Raw genomic sequence first — 20,699 nt, forward strand, 5'->3', positions numbered from 1 at the left:
TAATTGATGTAAATACTCAAAACAAGGAAAATATTATGAAAAAATAAATATAAATACGTTTTGCCTTGACCTCTCATCTGTACATTTTGAGTTTACTTCTTGTGTTTTATAAGTTCTTACAAAAAATGCACAATCTGTGGGAAAATTTTGAAAAATCTAGAAAATCTAAGGAGAAAATTAAGAGGAAATCTATAAAATCCAAAAAAAATCAAGAATCTCCAAAAAGTACAAAGATAAACGAAAGAGGCCGTAAAATGAGTTAAGGAATGTGGAGAGAACACAAGAAAAATCAAAAAGTTTCAAATAAATAATAAATCTAAACTTGCCAATTCTCTAATTTTGCAATTCTAAAATTTTTGACTTTTATTGGACGTTCATTCTTTGAGTTTTCAATTTCGAAAATTGTCGATCCGTTTCGCCGGTTGTCAAATTTAGATTTCAAAATCTTTTATGAATTCTGAGAATCTGAAAAAACTATAAGTTTCTAAAGAAAATGATGAAAACAAAATGTCAAAAAATTAAAATAAATACAACAGAAATATTGCACACGAATCTAAAAACTTCTAGACGAAACACCGCTTTCTATTTAGATTCGTAATTTTGGCAATTAAGATTCTATAATAATAAAATTTGGCGGCATTATCATATTTGGCTATGGCCAAAAATACAAAAAGTGAAAAGTTTTCATCGTTTGAGTCGAATTTTTTTTTCGCGAAAAATCGACTATCGAATTTTGGGCTTTTGATAACATTTTCTAACGTAAAATGAGCCGAAAAAAAGAATGGTGCAAACCGCATCTCAATTAAAAAATTGCGAAAAATGAGAAAAAATGAAAATCAACTTTCCAAAACTTTGATCAGCCATAACTCAGTCATTTGTTGTTGGATCTGAATCTAAATCCCAGATTTGAAATCTGCGGAAAATTCTGATGTATAATAACTTACTGATGTAAACACTGATGTATAATAACTTAAGTTTACTCTAAAAATAAGCGAGATATCGATATCAGAAGTTTGGCCATAGTTTTAGTCTTGAATTTTTTTTTTAGGGTGATTTTCAATCAATGTTTTCAAAACGGAAACAACGTTTAATAGCTTTGAATTGTACAGCAGTTAAAAGAGGAGCTCGAAATCTATCTACTGGCAAAATTTGAGATCAATCGGACAAATAGTCTACGAGTTATGATCAATATTAAAAAAATTGAAAAATTTTCATTGTTTGAGTCAGAATTTTTTTTCGCGAAAAATTTAATATTGAATTTTGGGTTTTTGATAACATTTTCTAACGTAAATTGAGCCGAGAAAAAGAATGGCGCAAACCGCATCTCAATATCTCAAACAGTTTCTGAGATATTTAGCTTTAAAAGTTACAAAAAATGAGGAAAAATGAAAATCAACTTTCGGAAACTTTGATTGGCCATACCTCAGTTATTTGTTGTTGGATCTGAATTTAAATCCGATATTTGGAATTTACCGAAAATTCTGCGTTATGCTGATGTATAATAACTAAAAAATAAGCGAGATATCGATATCAAAAATTTGGCATAGTTTTAGTCATGAATTTTTGCGGAAATTTGCAAATTTTGACTGTAGAAAAATCAATAAACTTTTTCTTATGTAAAAAATCGCGAGAAAAACGATGGCGCAAACCGCATCTCACTCAATATCTGAAATAGTTTTTGAGATATCGAGCACGAATTGTTTTGAACCTTTAAAAATTTGGCCCTCTGGCGACAACCCAAAAATTCAAACGACCGTAACTCTCAGTTATTTGTTGACGAAAATTGAAAATTCTTATGTTTTTGGATTTAGCGTGACATTCTGCGTAAAATGAGACCCAAATTTGTTGAGTTTGCTTAATAAATATAAAGGAGGCATTGGCCAAAAACAGTCTCGGCATCAAACGAGTTGATAAGATTGAAACTCAAATCCAAAGTCGCCAAATGCGACAGTCTTTTAAACACGTCCCAATTCACTTCATGGAGTCGATTCCAAGGCAAACTCTCTGATTCCAACTTCACATTCTTGCTGAACAAGTTTCCAGAGAGAGGCAATGCATTACGAGTGTAGACAATCGCGAGCTTTTTCAAGTTTACCAAGTCTTCAAAAGCATCAGTGTTGATGTGATGAATAATACCTACAGTCGAACAAAACTAATTTTTCCAACACCTGAAGATTCTTGAAGAGTTCTCTCGTTAAGTTACGAAATTCCAGTCGTTTCAATTTGACATTTTAAGGTGAGGTAAGTTTTGGAAAGCTTCTTCTGGCACGTCTTTCAGGTGCTCCCGAGAGCCACTCACTGACGTGGACCCAATGAAAGAAAACTCTTCTAAATTCACATAGTTGAACGCGTCTGTCTTCAAAACGAAATGATCGGCTGCTTGGAGTTGAAGGGAGAATTTCTTGAGCGTCGGCGAGGAACAAACTCCCGCTTCAATCTCTTTTAGTTTTTCGAAATCAAGAGAGAGTTCTTCGACTTCTTGGAATTGTGGTAAAATCAACTTCCCTTCCGAGATATTTAGGTATTGGAAAAGGTATTGGACTTCTTGGAATGGTGGTAAAGTCAAATTTCCTTCCAAATGTGACAAGACGATTTTGTTTTATTTTATTGAGTTTGTTAACAGCTTCTGGGTCTTCTGAGAGTTGTGGCCATCCGACTTGAAAGACAGTTCGACTGTGTTCAGATGCTGCAAACCACTGAAAGCATCACTGTTAACTTCGTGGACGTCAACATCGCGCAGTTTCAAGTTTTCCAACAGGCGCAAACTCTTGAAGGTGATGTTCATTCTCACATCTTCCAAAGTCAAGTTTTTCAAATTAGCCAAATTCTGAAAAGTGTCTTCTTCGATCACTATTGGGATGTCCTCATGGTAAAAACCGTATCGTCCTACTATTATTTGCAGCTCCTCCAAGTTCTCGCAGTTCTGTAGAGTCTCCTTGGTCAATTTAATCGATTTCGATGGGTTAATCAGAAGAGATAACATTTTTACTGAAGACGTTGGACACACAGCGCCTGCTTCGATGCCCTCCATTTGGTTGGCGAGAAGATGGAACTCCGTGACGTCAACTTTTGATTTGGTTAGAATACCATTGCTTCCTTCAAAATCAATTTTTTTCAATTTCACTGAAATTTCCGAAAAAATATTGAAACTTTGACGAGTTCCAATCTTAAGTTGCTTCAACTTCCTCAACTTGTTGAAGGCGTCAATGTCGATTTCTTCAATGTAACATTTTTCCAAACCCAAACTTTCCAACGAAGCTAATTTTCTGAAATTTTTGTTCGAGACTTTGGTAAGATTTAGATGGTACAAACTCAGTTCTTTTAACTTGGGCAAGTCATTAACTGCATCAACTGTAATTCGATTGAACTCGTCGTACCGACCTTGGATTTTTAACGTTTCCAACTTCTTGCAGTTCTTTAATGTTTCTTTCGTCACTGTAAACGACGCGACCTCCAGATCAAGACGAAGTGATTTGAGCGAAGGTGTGAACAGAGAGCTCCAGGTTTCAGTTCTTTCAGTTTGTGGTTTAGAATCACATCTAGTTTGGTGACGCTCAGTTGTGATAAAGAGTCTGAATATAAAGTTCCATCGATGTAACGGAAACAGACGTGAGCTCCTGCTTTTGGTGGTAAAATTACAGGTTGGTTCTCTTCTGGAATTTGATTGTCGACGGAAAATGCACCAAATTGTGGTGGCGTGAAAAAGTAGCGAAAAGATGACGAGGCGGATCTGCGATGAAGAAATGTGAATAAAAGGAGGAATTTTGAATGAACAAACCATTTTGTGTAGAGGCTGATTGATACTGACGAGCAAAATTACTTGTGCGTTTTGATAGAGAAATGAGCGTCAAAGGTTATCAGTTTATCAGAAATTTTTAGTGTGCAATAACACTTTTTGGTTCTTTTAAATCGGAAACTGATGTCTTCAAATCGTTGTCAAGATGTCTTGGTGGAACTACTTTCTTATGTTATACAAAATTCTGTAACTTTGGCAGTTTTTATGCAAAATAAACAAAATTTTAAGATAGTACATACTAGTTTTGGCACTGTCATTAACTACGTTAATTTTCAAAATTTTAGAATGAGAAATAGACGTTTAAGAAACATTTGTTTTACCAACTTGCAAAATCTATCGTCTATTTTTTAATCGTAATTTTGACAACTGAAATACTAAAATAACGAAATTTGAGGATGGTACTTCCTTAGGTTTATTTAATATGTGTACAAAAGTAAATAAATAAAAGAAGGAGAAATAAAAAAAATATTTTTGAAAAACTTTCTAATTTTTTTTCACAATTTTATTCAAAATTCTGTAACTTTGACAATTTTTGTGCTAAATTAATGAAATTTTAGGCTAAAACTGTCTTTGGCACTATCATTAACCGAACAAATTTTCAAAATTTTAGAACAATACATATATAAATATACATTTATAAATATATAAATATAGACATAGAAATTTTACGAACTTGCAAAAATTGTTATTTATTTTTCAAAAAAAATTGTAATTTTGACTACTGTGATGCTGTTATCTAGAAATTCTATTTTTCGTTCTAAAATTTTGTAAATTGGCACAATAGATAAACAAGTCTAAAGAAGTAACACTGCGTAATTTTACCATTTTAGAATCACAATTTCCAAAGTTACAGGATTTAATACAGAACTGTTAAAATTGTTTGTTCTTACAGAGAATAAAAATTGCTAAGAATTCACATCGTTCTAACTTTTGTAACTTAGCACAGTTATTAAACTACTATGAAGTAGCACCGCCTCAAAATTTCATTGTTTTAGGATCAAAATTACCAAAGATGGAAAATTTGGCCAAAAGAAGTTGTAAATTTGTAGTTCGTTCAAAAAACTCAGCAGCAAATGTTTTGAGCTCATGGGCGGAATGGGTCGTAACAAGGTGCAGAAAACTCTCAGCGGATGGTGTCCGTAATCTGCACCCTCATAAATCAAATTTGCGGGACCGAAGAAATTTCGAAGCTTTGTTGTTGAAAAACTGACCAGGGATATTTGTGAGGTTTTAATTTACACAGTCGTGAATTCATGAACGACGAATTCAGCAATATCGACCGGCAAGTTTTAATTGCTAAAATCTCACGATTTAGTTTTGTTTTTCTAAGGTGGATAAAAGGTTGAATGTAATGATTGATGAATTTGAATCAATGTAAATAAAAAAGTCACAAGTTAAAGGAAACAAACAAAAAAAAAAAACTTTATTGTAAAAAAAAAATAATAAAACAAATTAAAAAAGGCTTAAATATGAATAAAAAAACTTAAGTAAAAGGAAACAAAAAAATTAACCTTTATTGTAAGCAAAAATTAAATAAAACAAATTAAATAAGGCTTAGGTTATTTTGCCCCCTGGCAATCCACCTCTTCACCTCTTCACCTCTTCAACGTCGTTTCCTAGAAAGAAAAAAAATTGAATATTGAAATGGAAAAAGTGTATAAATTAAAATATGTTTATTAAACTTACCGATAGATTGACCCTTTCCGATATTTTACCCGCCCGCTCGGCAACCGAGAATGAAACCCCTGGTTTCCAACGTCGAGTTCTTTTGCTCTGGCAAACGTGGCATCTTGGTGAAAATTGACGAATTGATTTTCTCGAATATTTACCGCATATTTATAGGGGTAGAGGATAATCCGACAGGTATGTGGTCAGTTCAAGTGTGAGTATTCGCAATCAAAAACGGAAATTTTTAAAGAGTTTTTGAGCTTTGTATAAATCCTGATTTCAAACTCCAAAGAAAACATAACCAAAATACTCTCAAATAGAGATTGATACATGAAAATTAATATAGAAAGATGGCACAACTTCGTGCAGCTTCAGCACTTTTTTTCATTTCATTTCTGAGCGAAATTGATAGAGAATGCATTTAGCACGTCAAAGTAGACAATAAAAATGAAAAAAACAGTATACTTCACTTGTATTAATTGTTAAGTAGAGAAATTTTATGGTAAGTAAATAATTTACGGTAAATTTGAAAACGCTTGGAACTGATGGGATCAATATGATTGAATAAACGGATCAACTGTAATACCCAAAATTTTTTGAAAGGACAAAAAACCTCATCTTCGCAATTTCACTCAGATTTAGATAAATTAGAAATTTTTGGAAGGACATTTGATGAAGAATTTCTAATTTATCTAAGTCTGAGTGAAATTGCGAAGATGAGGTGGAGCCGAGTCGTAGCAACACGAAGACTTCCAAAAGCATTTTTGTCCTTTCAAAAAATTTTGGGAAGTATTACAGTTAATCCGTTTAGTGAAAATTAGATAAAATCTTTATCAAACGTCCTTCCAAAAATTCCAAAGAGCTCCTAATTATTCTGAATTTCTTGGGAAGGATTACAGTTGATCCGGTTAGTGAATTGGATTACCTGTGTTTGCCCTTACCTAATGACATTACTTTGACTACTACCGACTGCCGCCATTTATCAAATTTTTATACAGGGTCCCGCAAGACTTATAAACACTTCCAAAATCGTGTTTAATTTAAAAGATAGAAAATTGCAAATTTGTATACGCTTACGGTTGATCAAGCTTCAAAATCTTTTATCAGTGTTAGTTTGGCGTCGCGACACCTAAGAATGGGAACATTTATCGATTTTTGAGTTTTTGAGAAAACATTCACTAATTAATAGTTATTTAAGCATCTAGAGCCGTATGGTCGTTTTACAAGTTGAGGGCAAAATTTGGAGACCTAGGGTTTATCCCGAGGTCCTCAAATTGCGCAAAACTTTTTAAACAATACCGCCCGTGATGGTTATTACGTTTTTTGCACAATTAGAACAATAAATCATGATAATAAACAATCATTAAAAATTTAAATTATATAAAAATAGTTTTCCTTGATTTCGTTAATATGGTGTCATCCGCTGTCAGCAAATTTTGTCGTTTTTTTGTGTAATAAAACTGATTTCTGATACCAAACGATTTGATACGGTAATTCTTCTGCCCCCCAATGTCAAAGAAACGTTGTTCAACTTTTACTTTACCGCCCACGATTCCCAAAGAGCCCGAAAACACGCTTGGTAAATTAATGAAAATGACTGATTGCAAAAAAAAACGACATACCTGAATAAAAATGTCTCTGTTTTTATTTTAAACCTTATGCAAATCATATTTAAAATTTGAGAGAAAAAAAAACGCTGTTTTATTCAATCATATTGATCATCAGTTCCAAGCGTTTTCAAATTTACAGTAAATTATTTACTTACCATAAAATTTCTCTACTTAACAATTAATATAAGTGAAGTATACTGTTTTTTTTTCATCTTTATTGTCTACTTTGACGTGCTAAATGCATTCTCTGTCAATTTCGCAAGTTGTGCCATATTTCTATATTAATTTTCATGTATCAATCTCTATTTGAGAGTATTTTGGTTATGTTTTCTTTGGAGTTTGAAATCAGGATTTATAAAAAGCTCAAAAACTCTTTAAAAATTTCCGTTTTTGATTGCGAATACCCACACTTGAACTGACCACATACCTGTCGGATTATCCTCTACCCCTATAAATATGCGGTAAATATTCGAGAAAATCAATTCGTCAATTTTCACCAAGATGCCACGTTTGCCAGAGCAAAAGAACTCGACGTTGGAAACCAGGGGTTTCATTCTCGGTTGCCGAGCGGCCGGATTGACCATCCGTAAAATATCGGAAAGAGTCAATCTATCGGTAAGTTTTTCCACTTTTTCCATTTCAATATTCTAATTCTAGGTTTGTATATTTTTGTAACTTTTTTAACATATTTTACGTTTTGTATATTTTTTATTTTTTTGGTGTAATTTTTATTGTATTTTTTACTTTTATATTTAATGTTTACGTAATTTCTGTTTATTTTATTTGTTTGTTAATTTTTTTGTTAGTTTTCTTTAACTTGAGTTTTTTGTTCATATTTAAGCCTTTTTTTTAATTTGTTTTATTTAATTTTTACTTACAATAAAGTTTAATTTTTTTGTTTGTTTCCTTTAACATGTGACTTTTTTATTTACATTGATTCATCACATTGAACATTTTATCCAGCTTAAAGAAACAAAACTAAATCTTGAGATTTTAGCATTTCAAACTTGCCGATCGGAATTGCGTAAATCGTCGTTCATGAATCCTCGACTGTGCAAATTTAACCTTTACAAATGAAACTGGTCAGGTTTTCAACACCAAACCTTCGAAATTTATTGAGCCCCACAAATTTTTGATTTATGAGGGTGCAGATACGGACACCACCCGCTGAGAGTTTACCACACCTCGTTACGACCCATTCCGCCCATGAGCTCAAAACATTTGCTGCTGACCGTACTTCCTTAGGTTTATTTAATAATTGTAAAACAAGAAGGAGAAATAAGAAAACATTTTTGAAAAACTTTCTAATTTTTTTTCACAATTTTATTCAAAATTCTGTAACTTTGACAATTTTTGTGCTAAATTAATGAAATTTTAGGCTAAAACTGTCTTTGGCACTATCATTAGCCCAACAAATTTTCAAAATTTTAGAACAATAAATGGACATAGAAATTTTACGAACTTGCAAAAATTGTTATTTATTTTTCAAAAAAAATGTAATTTTGACTACTGTGATGCTGTTATCTAGAAATTCTATTTTTCGTTCTAAAATTTTGTAAATTGGCACAATAGATAAACAAGTCTAAAGAAGTAACACTGCGTAATTTTACCATTTTAGAATCACAATTTCCAAAGTTACAGGATTTAATACAGAACAGTTAAAATTGTTTGTTCTTACAGAGAATAAAAATTGCTAAGAATTCACATCGTTCTAACTTTTGTAACTTAGCACAGTTATTAAACTACTATGAAGTAGCACCGCCTCAAAATTTCATTGTTTTAGGATCAAAATTACCAAAGATGGAAAATTTGGCCAAAAAAAGTTGTAAATTTGTAGTTCGTTCAAAAAATTAATAAATAATAAAAATTTATAAAAATCCAAATTTTTGTTCTAAAATTGATAAACAGGTCCAAAGTGGTTCTAATAATTTGTAATTTCTCACACTAAATAAACAAGTCTAAAGTAGTAACACCACAAAATTTTACAATTTTAGAATCAAAATTACCAAAGTTATGAAATTTAATACAGAAAAGTTAACATTTTTTGTTCTTCCATAAAGTAAAATTTCCTAAAAATTCACATCCTTGCTCCAAAATGTAATTTAGAACAGTTATTAAACTACTCAGAAGTAGCAGTGTCTCTAAATTTGATGGTTTTTGCTTAAAAATTACTAAAAATATAAAATTTAGTTTAGAAATGTCGAAAATTGCTAGTTCGTTCCGCATCAAACATTTCCAAAAATTTTCATTTTTATTCTAAAACTTTGTAATTTGCCACAAGTAATAAACAGGATCAAAGTTTATTTAAATTACGGAACTAAATAGAAAGTGGGTGAAATTCTTTTTCGTCCAAAAAACGAAAATGTCTAAAAATTCACATTCTTGTCCTAAAATTTTGGTAACTTTGCACAGTTACTAAACAACCCGGAGGTAGTAACGTCTCTAAATTCTATTGTTTTAGGATCAAAACTGCTAATGTTATAAAATTTTGTAGAAAACATTTGGAAGTTTTTAGATTGTTCTGAAGAAAAATTTTCTAAAAATGTTATTTGTTGTATACAAATTTTATAACTTGGCAGAGTTATTAAACTACCGGGAAGTGAAAACGCCTCCAAATTCTACTATTCTAGAATCTAAATCAAAAAAGTTTTATATTTTATAAAAAAAATGGTAAACATTTTTATATCGTGTAAGAAAACAGTTTCAAAATTTTGTAAAAAAAGTCGTATCTTTGGTTGTGACTGTGCTACAGCCATGAAATTTGGGAAGGTTACTGTTTTTAACCCGCTTATTAACTGTGCCAAATTTCAAACTTCTGGATCAGCAGACTCAGATTTTAAAATTTTTATTTTTAGAACAAACCCAAAAATTTCAAAATTTTATAAAAAAATTGTACTTTTGGTTGTGTCGTTGCTATAGTGGTGAAATTTGGAGACGTTGCTATTTTTAGCCCACTTATTAACTGTGCCAAATTTCAATATTCTGGATCAACAGATTCGAATTTCAAAAATTTTTATTTTTAGAACAAACCCAAAACTTTCAAAATTTTATAAAAAAAAGTCGTATTTTTGTTGTGACTGTGCTACAGCGATGAAATTTGAGAAGGTTGCTAATTTTAATTCTTTTATTAACTGTGCCAAATTTCAAACTTCTGGATCAACATACTCAGATTTTGGAATTTTTTATTTTTCAGACAAACTGAAAAGTTTTAAAATTTTATAAAAAAAATCGTACTTTTAGTTGTGTCATTGCCACAACGATGAAATTTGGAGGGGTTGCTATTTTTAACCCACCTATCAACTGTGCCAAATTTTAATATTCTGGAGCAACAGTTTTGGATTTTTAGAAATTTTTAGTTTTAGAACAAACCCAAAAGTTTCAAAATTTTATAAAAAAGTCGTACCTTTGGTTGTCACAGTCCTACAGCGATGAAATTTATTTTTAACCCACTTACTAACTCAGATTTTGGATTTTTTTATTTTTACGAATTCCGAAAAGTTCAAAGTTTAAAAAAAAAATCGTACCTGTAATTGTGTCGTTGCTACAGCGGTAAAATTTGGGCAAGTTGTTATTTTTAACCCACTTATTAACTGTGCTAAATTTAAAAATACTGGATAAACATACTCAGATTTTGGAATTTTTTACTTTTCAAACTCAAAAGTTTTAAAATTTTATAAAAAAAATGTACTTTTGGTTCTGTCGTTGCTACAGGGATGAAATTTGGAGAGTTTTCTATTTTTAACCCACTTATTCACTGCGCCTAATTTTAATGTTCTGGAGCAACAGATTCGGATTTTAGAAATTTTTATATTTTTAGAACAAACCCAAAAGTTTCACCATTTTATAAAAAAAAACGTACCTTTGGTTGTGACAGTGCTACAGCGATTAAATTGGAGGAGGTAGCTAATTTTAACCCACTTGTTAACTGTGTCAAATTTTAAAATTCTGGATCAACATACTCAGATTTCGGAATTTTTTATTTTTACGACAAACCCAAAAATTTTAAAATTCAATAAAAAAATCTTACCTTTGGTTGTATCGTTGCTACAGCGGTGAAATTAAAGGAGGTTAATATTTTTAACCCACTTATTAACTGTGCCAAATTTCAATATTCTGGATCAACAGATTCGGATTTGAAAAATTTTTATTTTTAGAACAAACCCAAAAGTTTCAAAATTTTATAAAAAAAGTCGTATTTTTGTTGTGACTGTGCTACAACGATGAAATTTGGGAAGATTGCTATTTTTAACCCACTTATTAACTGTGCCAAATTTCAAAATTTTGGAGCAACAGATTCGGGTTTTAAAAATTTTTATATTTAGAACAAACCCAAAAAATTCAAAATTTTATAATGTGGAGGTTAATAAACGAAACTCAGTTTTAATTCAGTATTTACAAACAATTGAAACAAGGAATAACAAACATGTAAAAAGCATAAATAAATATGAAACCATTTTCTTACTATTTACATTTTCTTTTCTTTTCCGTCTGCGTATGCTTATTAATCTTATAAACCTTCAAATTCCGCTTCACTCTCGTTTTGTAATCGCAGTCATCACATTCAAACCTTCACTCTCCTTCGCGTGTTTATAACGGTCGTGCTTCTTCAAATAGATCTTAGACTTCGTCGTAAACGGACACTTGTCGCAGGCGAACGTCCCATTGGCATGTTTCAGCGCTGTGTGCGTTCTAAGACTTCTTTTGTGTTTCGCCTTGAATTCGCATTGATCACATGGAATCCACTCGATTTCTTCATCCTTCAAATGCTTCGTTTTGTGAAGCGTTACCTGCCAATTCCTCTTCGCTTTGTAGTCGCATTGGTCACATTTATAAGATCGAACTGAAGAGTGCGTGAATTTGATGTGAGTTAGCAGAAGGGATTTGAGCTTCGCTTGATAACCACAGTGGTGACACTCAAAGGATCTCATCTTCTGGTCTTTTAAATGTGCTTGCCGCTTATGCAAATACATCGCGCTTCCGGCTTTTGTTCTGTAGTCGCACAACTCACATTTAACCACTGGGCAGTTTTCGGCGTGTCTGTTGACCTTGTGGGCTTTCAGTGCGCACTTTAATTTCGCGCGGTAATCGCACTGATCACATTGAAACCGCCTCTTATCTTCATGCCGCTGGAAGACGTGCATCTCCAAATCTCCTTTAGTTTTGGCTCTGAAGACGCATTGGCCGCACTGAAACCATTCAATTTCGTCGTCTTTCATGTGTTTTCGCTTCTTGTGGTTTTGTAACATTTCGTTTGATCGGATTCGCGCCTCGCATTGATCACATAGAAACCAACGGTTTGACCTCTTCGTGCGTTTTATTGGGACGCCGTCCTTGACACTCGGGTGACATTTCAACATGTGCTCCAACCATTTCAGTCGAAAATGCGTTCCAAAACTGCACAACTTGCAGAGGTAGGTCCTCGTAGTCACGCCCACTCGCGGGTCAAAGACCACACGGTTAACATGGTGCTCTTGGATGTGCTGCTTGAAGATGATGGTCAAATCCGTTGTAAAATTACAATCCGTGCATTGGAACTTCTCGATTGCACCCTTTTCACAGGTGGAGGTTTGGAGCCTGGATTCATGGCGCCTCGCGTGGTTGAGGATGAAGAACAGGGAAGTTGTCTTGAATCGACAGGATAGGCATCGGTGGGCGTTGCATCTCTTCCTGATTTTCAGTCGAGTGCGCTCTTCGGAGTATTCGAGGGTGGTCATGTTTCATCCGAACAAGTTTCACTTTCAAACAATGCGCTGAAGTACTCACAAGCGGTTCCAGCTGCAGACTGTGGCGGAGGACACGCTGTGAGTACCGTTGGCTAGACGGGTTTCGAAACTGGGCCAAGGTGTGCGGTTGGAATCACTAAATTTCTCTTGCATTTTAAGTATTCAAAGTCATTTAAACCAAAACCTGTCTTTCTCATAGATTGAGAGCTGCAAACTTTCCAAATGGCAGACCTTATAGTCAAAAATTTAAAAATATTTGCATCTTTTCAAAAAAAAAAAAATTCAAAACTTGTCTTTTTTGGTCTATAATTTTGTAGTTTGGCCCAGTCGAAAAACAAGTAAAGAGTGACAGTTTTGCTATATTTTATTATTCCACCATTTAAAGTACGAAAATTAAAGGTTGTAACAAAAATTTTGTCGAAATTTTGTTTCGTCTTCATAATAAAATTTCTAGAATTTGTTTGTTCTTTGGCACAGTTAAAAAAATAAGTAGAAAAGAGCAACGTCCCCAAATTTTATGTCGATATCATTAAAATTGCGAAAATTACAAACGTTAAAATTTAAATTTTCAAAACTTTTGGAACCTCCTATGAATAAAAATTTACAAAACTTGTTTTTTTTGTTCCATAATTTTGTACTTTGGTGCAGTTGAAGAACAAGTTAAAAATGATAATTCTGCTAAATTTGATTGTTGTAGCATTAAAAATTTTCTAAAAATTGTGTTTTATGTGTTAAAATTTTGACTCTTAATTTAGTTAATCAGTTGGTCAAAATTAATAACATCTCCAAATTTAAATTGCTTTGGAAAAAAACTGTGAAAATTATGAAATTTACTTGGAAGAAGTAAACCTTTTTAGTACGATTTAAGACAAAATTTTTAAACAATTTTGTTTTTAGGTCTATAATTTTGGAATTTGTTACAGTTCAGATCAATATTAGTAAAACCTTAAAATTTGACTGCTTTCGGATAAAAACTGTCAAAGTTACAGAATTTATTTGCATAGGGGGAAAATTTCGGTTCCTTTCAAAGAAAATTTCAAAAATTTTGTCTCTTGCTTTGAAATTTTGGAATTTAGCACAAGTTAATAAAAAAGTCAAGAGTATCAGAATCCCAATATACATGGTGATTTTTTTTAACGGCAGGCGTTGTAGAATTTATATTTATGAACCGATTTCAAAAATTTAAAAAACAAATTAAATAGTTTTTAATTTACTATAAACTGATAATTTTAAAAAAATTTTAAATTTCATAGTATCTTTTCGGCGATACTCAACTTTCTTATTTTAAATTGGAACCCATATTTTTTTTTTCATAATTTGGAAGATATTAATTTTTTTGATTCAGAAATGTGTAATATGTTCTACTTTTACCAAAAATATTTTTAAAAAAATTATAAAAATTGAAAAAAAAATAAGTAATAAAAGTTAATAAAATCTAGGTGCATGGTGTCAAATAAAAGAATGCCGTTATTGTAATGTCAAAAAGCAGCAAATAACAGAAAGGATCGGCATTTTTTTTTTGGAAATTATTAATAACAAAAGACAATAATAATTACAAATCAGAAAAAACAACAACCTAATTTAATTAAAATACTGTTGAGACTCCATCCCGTTTTTTTTATTGCACAATTGAAACTTAAGAGAAATGCATTGTGCATTGTAAGGTGTAGCCCCATCTTGTTGAAAGAAAACTTGTTCTGTCTGTTATTTGCTGCTTTTTGACATTACAATAACGATATTGTGTTATTTGACACCACACATCTAGATTTTATTAACTTTTATTGCCTAAATTTTTTCATTTTTGATATTTGTTTTAAATATTTTTTGTAAAAGTAGAACATATTACACATTTCTGAATCAAAAAAATAAATACCTTCTAAATTATGAAAAAAAAAATATGGGTGTCAGTTTAAAATAAGAAAGTTGAGTATCGCCCAAAAGATACTAAGACATTTATAAAAATTTTAAAATCATCAGTTTATAGGAAACTAAAAACCATTTAATTTGTTTTTTAAATTTTTGAAATCGGTTCATAAATAAAAATTCTACAGCGCCTGCCGTTTTGAAAAAATCACCCTGTAGTACTGTTTTCCGATTGAAACTGCCAAAGTTACAGAATTTAATAAAAAAAAGTGTACTTTTATAGTTCGTTTTGAATAAAAATTTGCTCTAAAATTTTGACTCTTGGTTTAGTTAATCGGCGGGTCAAAATTTATTACAGGTCACTCTTTTTGCATAAAAACCGTCAAAATTATGAAATTTAGTTGCAACAGAAGTAAAATTTTGGTTTCTCTTAAAATGAAAAATTTTCAAATTCTTGTCACTTTCTCTGAAATTTTGAAATTTAGCTCAGTTATTGAAGAAATTAAAACTGAGAAATTCCAAAATTTTACCGCCTTATGATTGAAACTGCAAAAATTATGGAATTTCTTAGAAAAAAGTGAACTTTTTTAGTTAGATTTAAAATAAAATTTTCAAATAATTTGGTTTTTGGGACTAAAATTTTCGAATTTAGTACAGTTGATGAGTAGATAAATATTAGTAAAACCTCTAAATTTTACTGTTTACAGAAATTTATTCAAAATTGGGGAAGATTTTGGTTCCATTCAAAGTGAGAATTTTAAAACTTTTTTTTGGTTTTCTAAATTTTTGTATATTAGCATGATTAATAAAAAAGTTAAGAAAAAAAATTCTTAAAATTTCACTGCCTTTTGATTGAAACTGCCAAAGATCCGAATTTAAAAAAAAAGTGTGGACATTTTTGATTTCGTTTTACAATAAAATTTTCTAAAAATTTTGTATTTGCTCTAAAATTTTGACACTTATTTTAGTTGATCAGCGTGTCAAAATTAGTAACGTCTCCATATTTCCTTCTATTTGGATAAAAACTGTCAAAATTTTGAAATTTATTAGAAAGAACTTTTTTAATTCGGTTTAAAATAAAATTTTCAAACAATTTTGATTTTTGGTTTAAAATTTTAGAATTTAGTAACAGTTGATGAACAGGTCCAAATTAGTAAAACCTCAAAATTTTATTGTTTTCGGATAAAAACTGTCAAAGTTACGGAATTTCGTTGCTATAGGTGCAAAATTTTGTTTGCTTTCAAAATATTTTTTTTTTACGAATTTTGTCCAATGCTTTGAAATTTTGATATTTGGCACATTTAATGAAGAAGTCGAAAGTAGTAAAGTCCTTAAATTTTACTACTTTACGATTGAAACTGCCAAAGTTATCGAATTTAGGAAGACAAAAACTTCTTTGCGTCTTTTAAAAATAAAATTTTCAAACGACTTTGTTTTCGGTTATAGAATTTGGAATTTTTTGCAGTCGATAAACAAGACGAAGTTAGTAAAGTCTCAAAATTTTACTGTTTTCGTAAAAAAACTGTCAAAGTAACAAAATTTAGTTGCAATGGGAGCAAAATTTTGTTTGCGTTTAAAATATTTTTTTTCAAAATTTTATCTTTTGCTTTAAAATTTTGATATTTGGCGCATTAAATAAAGAAGTTAAGAGTAGTAAAATCCTTTAATTTTATTACTTTACGACTGAAACTGCCAAAGTTACGGAATCTCATAAAAAGAACTGAACTTTTTTAGTTCGGTTTAAAAAAAAATTTTCAACAATGTGGTTTTTAGGGTTGAAATTTTAGAATTTAGTACAGTTGATAAACAAGTTAATATTGGTAAAATTTCAGTGTTTTAGGAAAAGAACTGGCAAAATTATGAAATTTATTTGTAAAGTGTAAAACTTTGGTTCCTTTTAGAGTAGAAATTTTCAAAAATTGCGTCCTTTGTTCTGAAGTTTTGGAATTTAGCACTTTCTATGATGAAGTCAAGAGTAACAAAATTACAAAACTTTATTACTGTACGATCAGAACTATCAAAGTTACGGAAATTATTAGAAAGATGTAAACTTTTTTGATTGATTTAGTTAAAAATATTGTTTTTCAAAAATTGCGTTTTTGGCTCTAAGATTTTGGTATTTAGTCCAGTTGATGAGCAGGTCAAAACTAGTGAAACCACTAAATTGTACTGTTTTCGGATAAAAACTGTCAAAGTTACGAAATTTAATTGCAATGAGTGCAAAAGTTTGGTTTCTTTCAAAATAAAAATTTTTCAAAATCTTGTTTTTTGCTATGAAATTTTTGAATTTGGCAGAGTTAAAGAACACGTCTGGAGTAATAATATCCCAAAATTGTACTGCTTGACGATGGAAACTGCCAAAATTACGGAACTGAATAGTAAGTTGTTGGGATTTTAAGTTCGTCTTAAAATAAAATTTTCTAAAATTTCGGATTTGGCTCTAAAATTTTAAAATTAGAACAGTTGATAATCATCTCAAAATTAGTAAAACCTCCCCCTTCAAATTTTAGTGTTTTCGGATAAAAGCTGTCAAAGTTATAGAATTTAATTAATGGAAAAGTCCCCATTTCTCTCTTATTCTTCTCTTTATTGACAACATTTTGTCTCTTCGTCTCACTAATTTTTTTTTTAGCTCTACTTGTTCCTCCTTTGGCCACTCCTCAGTGGCACACTTAGTCAAGACAACATTTCCCCTAATGAAGACAAAATTGCAACATTTCCCCGAGACATGCGAACCCACTTTTATTACCCCATCAGCAGTGAAACCTTGCATTCGGACACTTTATTCCACCGAAATGACACCAATCTAAGCTTGATTTTAGTGAACGTGTCAACAATCAAACCAGAAGCTGTTTGTTCACCGCCGTTGCTAAAATCTCTGAGTTTTTACCTGCAGATGAGGCAGACAATAGTGACGAAGAAAACTCTGCAGAAGTGCGAGAAACTCGAAGAGTTGGAGATTGTCGCGTTTTCCAACGTCAACCACTCCATTGGAAAGAACGCAATTTCGGATTTTCCCAAGTTAAAACGGGTTGCTCTCTTTAATATCAAGATCCGCCAGGTTACCAAGGAACTGTTGAGAAATCTTCCTTCGTTGGAAACTTTGATTTTAAAAAATTGTTTCGTGGAGGTGATCCACAAGGGTGTCTTCAATGATCTGGCAAAATTAAAGGATCTTCGAATTATAGGTACGGGTAACACTAACAATTTCGCCAAATTGTCGAAGAATCTAAGAGGTGTGGACAGTCTTACCTTTGGAGGTCTCACCGGTTCTCTTACTCGCTCAAAACTGAACGCTACAGAGCTCCAATTTCAAGCTTTTTTCTTCGACGATATGGAAGACGGCGCTCTGTGTCCATCGACTTCACTGAAGAGACTACAACTTCTTATTAAAGAACCGAAGTCGCTCAAATTGACCAAAGAGACGCTGAAGAATTGCGAGAATTTGGAGGAATTGGTGATCAAAGTCGTTCACAAAGGTTTTGAGAGTGAAGTTGGTACCTTCCACAATTTACCTGAGCTAAAAACGCTTGTTCTGAAGAACGTGATGGTTGGCGACATCACCAAAGACAAAACTTAGTTTTGCAAAGGGACTCTGTTTGGAAACTCGACAATGTCCATAGAGACGCTTTTAGTCACCTCCAACATTTGAAAGAGGTTGAAATAAGTCAAGCAGATGACTGGAAGTTGAAATCTGAAGACTTCTTGAGAAATACGATAAAAACGAACAAACTCACCCTCAAAGGATTGTATGGGAAGTTATTTCCACCGCACCTCCACGTGGAAGAACTTCGAATAAGTTTCAGCCACTTGAAGGAAATTGAATCAGGCGCTGTTTGCGCAGCATCGACAATGAAGAAGTTTTCTCTTAGATTCAGGGTGGCTAATAGTAATGTTACCCTGTCAAACGACACCCTCAATTGTGGAAATTTAGACGAACTCTACTTGAGTCAAGAGGGTAGCAGCCCAGGTGAAATTCAAGGAGTTTTTGGAAACTTACCCTCTCTTCTTGCAAGGGCTGGATTTTTCCCACCTCAAAAGACGCCACTTTAACAATCTTCGATCGTTGTAGAAGTTAGTTTTGGATCACTGCTTCATTAAATAAATCGACACTTATGCCTTCGAAGACCTCACGAATCTGAGAGTTCTCCGAATTTCGGGAAATCGTGAATTGAGGCATATTTCAAAGAATCTGTTTAGGAAAAATGTGAAATTGGAAAAACTGCTCTTGTTTTTAAATTCAATTACAAGAATAACTTGGAATGAGTTTAAAGGTTTGCCGAGTTTAAAGACGTTGGATTTAAGAGAGAATGGAATCTCTTACCGGTTTTTTAGTGTTGAAAAAATTGCACAAAATATTTCGAGTTTGGAGAAATGTTGAGTCCTAGCAAGAATTTCGATGAGTATGTTCGTTTTGTTTGGGGAAGTTGAGGCGAAATTGAATGTTACATTTGTTGAAGATGAAGAGCATTTGAAATAAATAGGTTTTACTGGTTTACAGAAGTTTTGTTCGAGATATTTTGGCGCTGATTTTAAATCTAAATCTATTGAAAAATTCATTCATGCTCTTTCGAGTTCTTGTTCGTTAAATTTGTTTCATATAAAATTTTAAATTCTTAATAGAAACTTTACTTCTTAGATTCTCTCGTTTCTTGCTAAGTCTTCAATGTTTTCAGATTCGTTTTTTAATTTTCGATTCGCTTTAATTTTCTGTCTGATCTTATTGTTATTGATCTTATTGATGTTATTGTCTTATTAAAAGACTGAAATTTGGTGCTTTTGATTTATTTATTAAGTGTACAAAATTCCGAAAATTTAGAGCTAAAATCAAAATTTTCTAAAAATTATATTTTAAAACTAAACAAAAATGTTCACCACTTTTTAGTAAATTCTGTAACTTTGCCAGTTTTAATCGTAAAGCAGCAAAATTTTAGGATTTTACTATTCTTGACTTGACTTGCTAAATTCCAAAATTTCAAACTAAAAAATAACATTTTGAAAAATTTTTATTATGAAAAAAACCAAAATTTTATACACCCATTGCAAATAAATTTCGTAACTTTGGTAGTTTTTATCATACAATAATGAAATTTTCAAATTTTGGTGAATTTGACTTGTTTATTAACTGTACAAAATTCCAAAATTTTAGAGTCAAAAACAAAATTTAAAAAAAAATGTATTTTACAACGAACCAAAAATTTCCACCACTTTGGCGGTTTCAATCATCAAACAGCAAAATTTAGAATTGAGGATTTTAGTACTTCGGACTTGTTTATTAACTGTGCTAAATTTTAAAATTTAAAAGCAAAAACAAAATTTTGCAAAATTTTTATTCTGAAAGGAACCAAAATCTTACATTTTTTTTAACTAAATTTTGTAACTTTGGCAGTTTTTATTCCAAAATACTGAAACTAGAACAGTTTAGTGATTTTGACTTGTTTATCCACTGTACGAAATTCTAAAGTTCTAGAGCCTAAAACAAAATTTTCAGAAAATTTTATTTTAAAATGAAACAAAAATGTCCACCACTTTTTATTAAAATCCGTAACTTTGGCAGTTTTAATCGTAAATCAGCAAAATTTTAGGATTTTATTACTCTCGACTTGCTCATTACCTGTGTTGAATTGCAAATTCTTAACGCAAAAAACAAAATTTTGGAAAAATTTGATATTGAAAGAAACCAAAATTTTACCCTTTTTTTAACTAAATTTTGCAACTTTGGCAGTTTTGATCCCAAAATACTGAAATTTGAAAATGTCAGTGACTTTGACTTGTTTATAAATTGTACGAAATTCCAAAATTCTGAAGCCATGAAACAAAGTTTCGACGAAATTTGTAGAAGTTTTTTTTTATATTGTTAACATTATTACTACACACGTCAACAAAGGCGACCTGATTCTTAATCTGAAGTGAGTTTTGCTCCATCAGATTTTGATTAGTGGTTGCGCTTTTCTCAAATTTCGGTGGTCACATTCTAGCCACTGACAACCACATCGCGATAAATCGTGTCCACGTATCGTATCAATTTTCAAGTAAAAT

The 20,699-nt window shown here is 31.5% G+C and overlaps 1 protein-coding gene across 1 annotated transcript; it reads right to left on the reverse strand.

Annotated features, from left to right (window-relative positions):
• Positions 1–11,488: 11,488 nt before the first annotated feature.
• Positions 11,489–12,882, reverse strand: LOC148180174 (uncharacterized). Its single transcript, XM_088040226.1, has one exon. The coding sequence runs from the start codon at positions 12,786–12,788 to the stop codon at positions 11,604–11,606; it is 1,185 nt and encodes a 394-aa protein (XP_087896352.1). The 5' UTR covers positions 12,789–12,882; the 3' UTR covers positions 11,489–11,603.
• Between the last annotated feature and the right edge of the window lie 7,817 nt (positions 12,883–20,699).

This window comes from Gnatocerus cornutus, chromosome 1 (genome assembly GCF_029298725.1).
Source record: "Gnatocerus cornutus isolate USDA-ARS CGAHR chromosome 1, icGnaCorn1.1, whole genome shotgun sequence".
NCBI lineage: Eukaryota > Metazoa > Arthropoda > Insecta > Coleoptera > Tenebrionidae > Gnatocerus > Gnatocerus cornutus.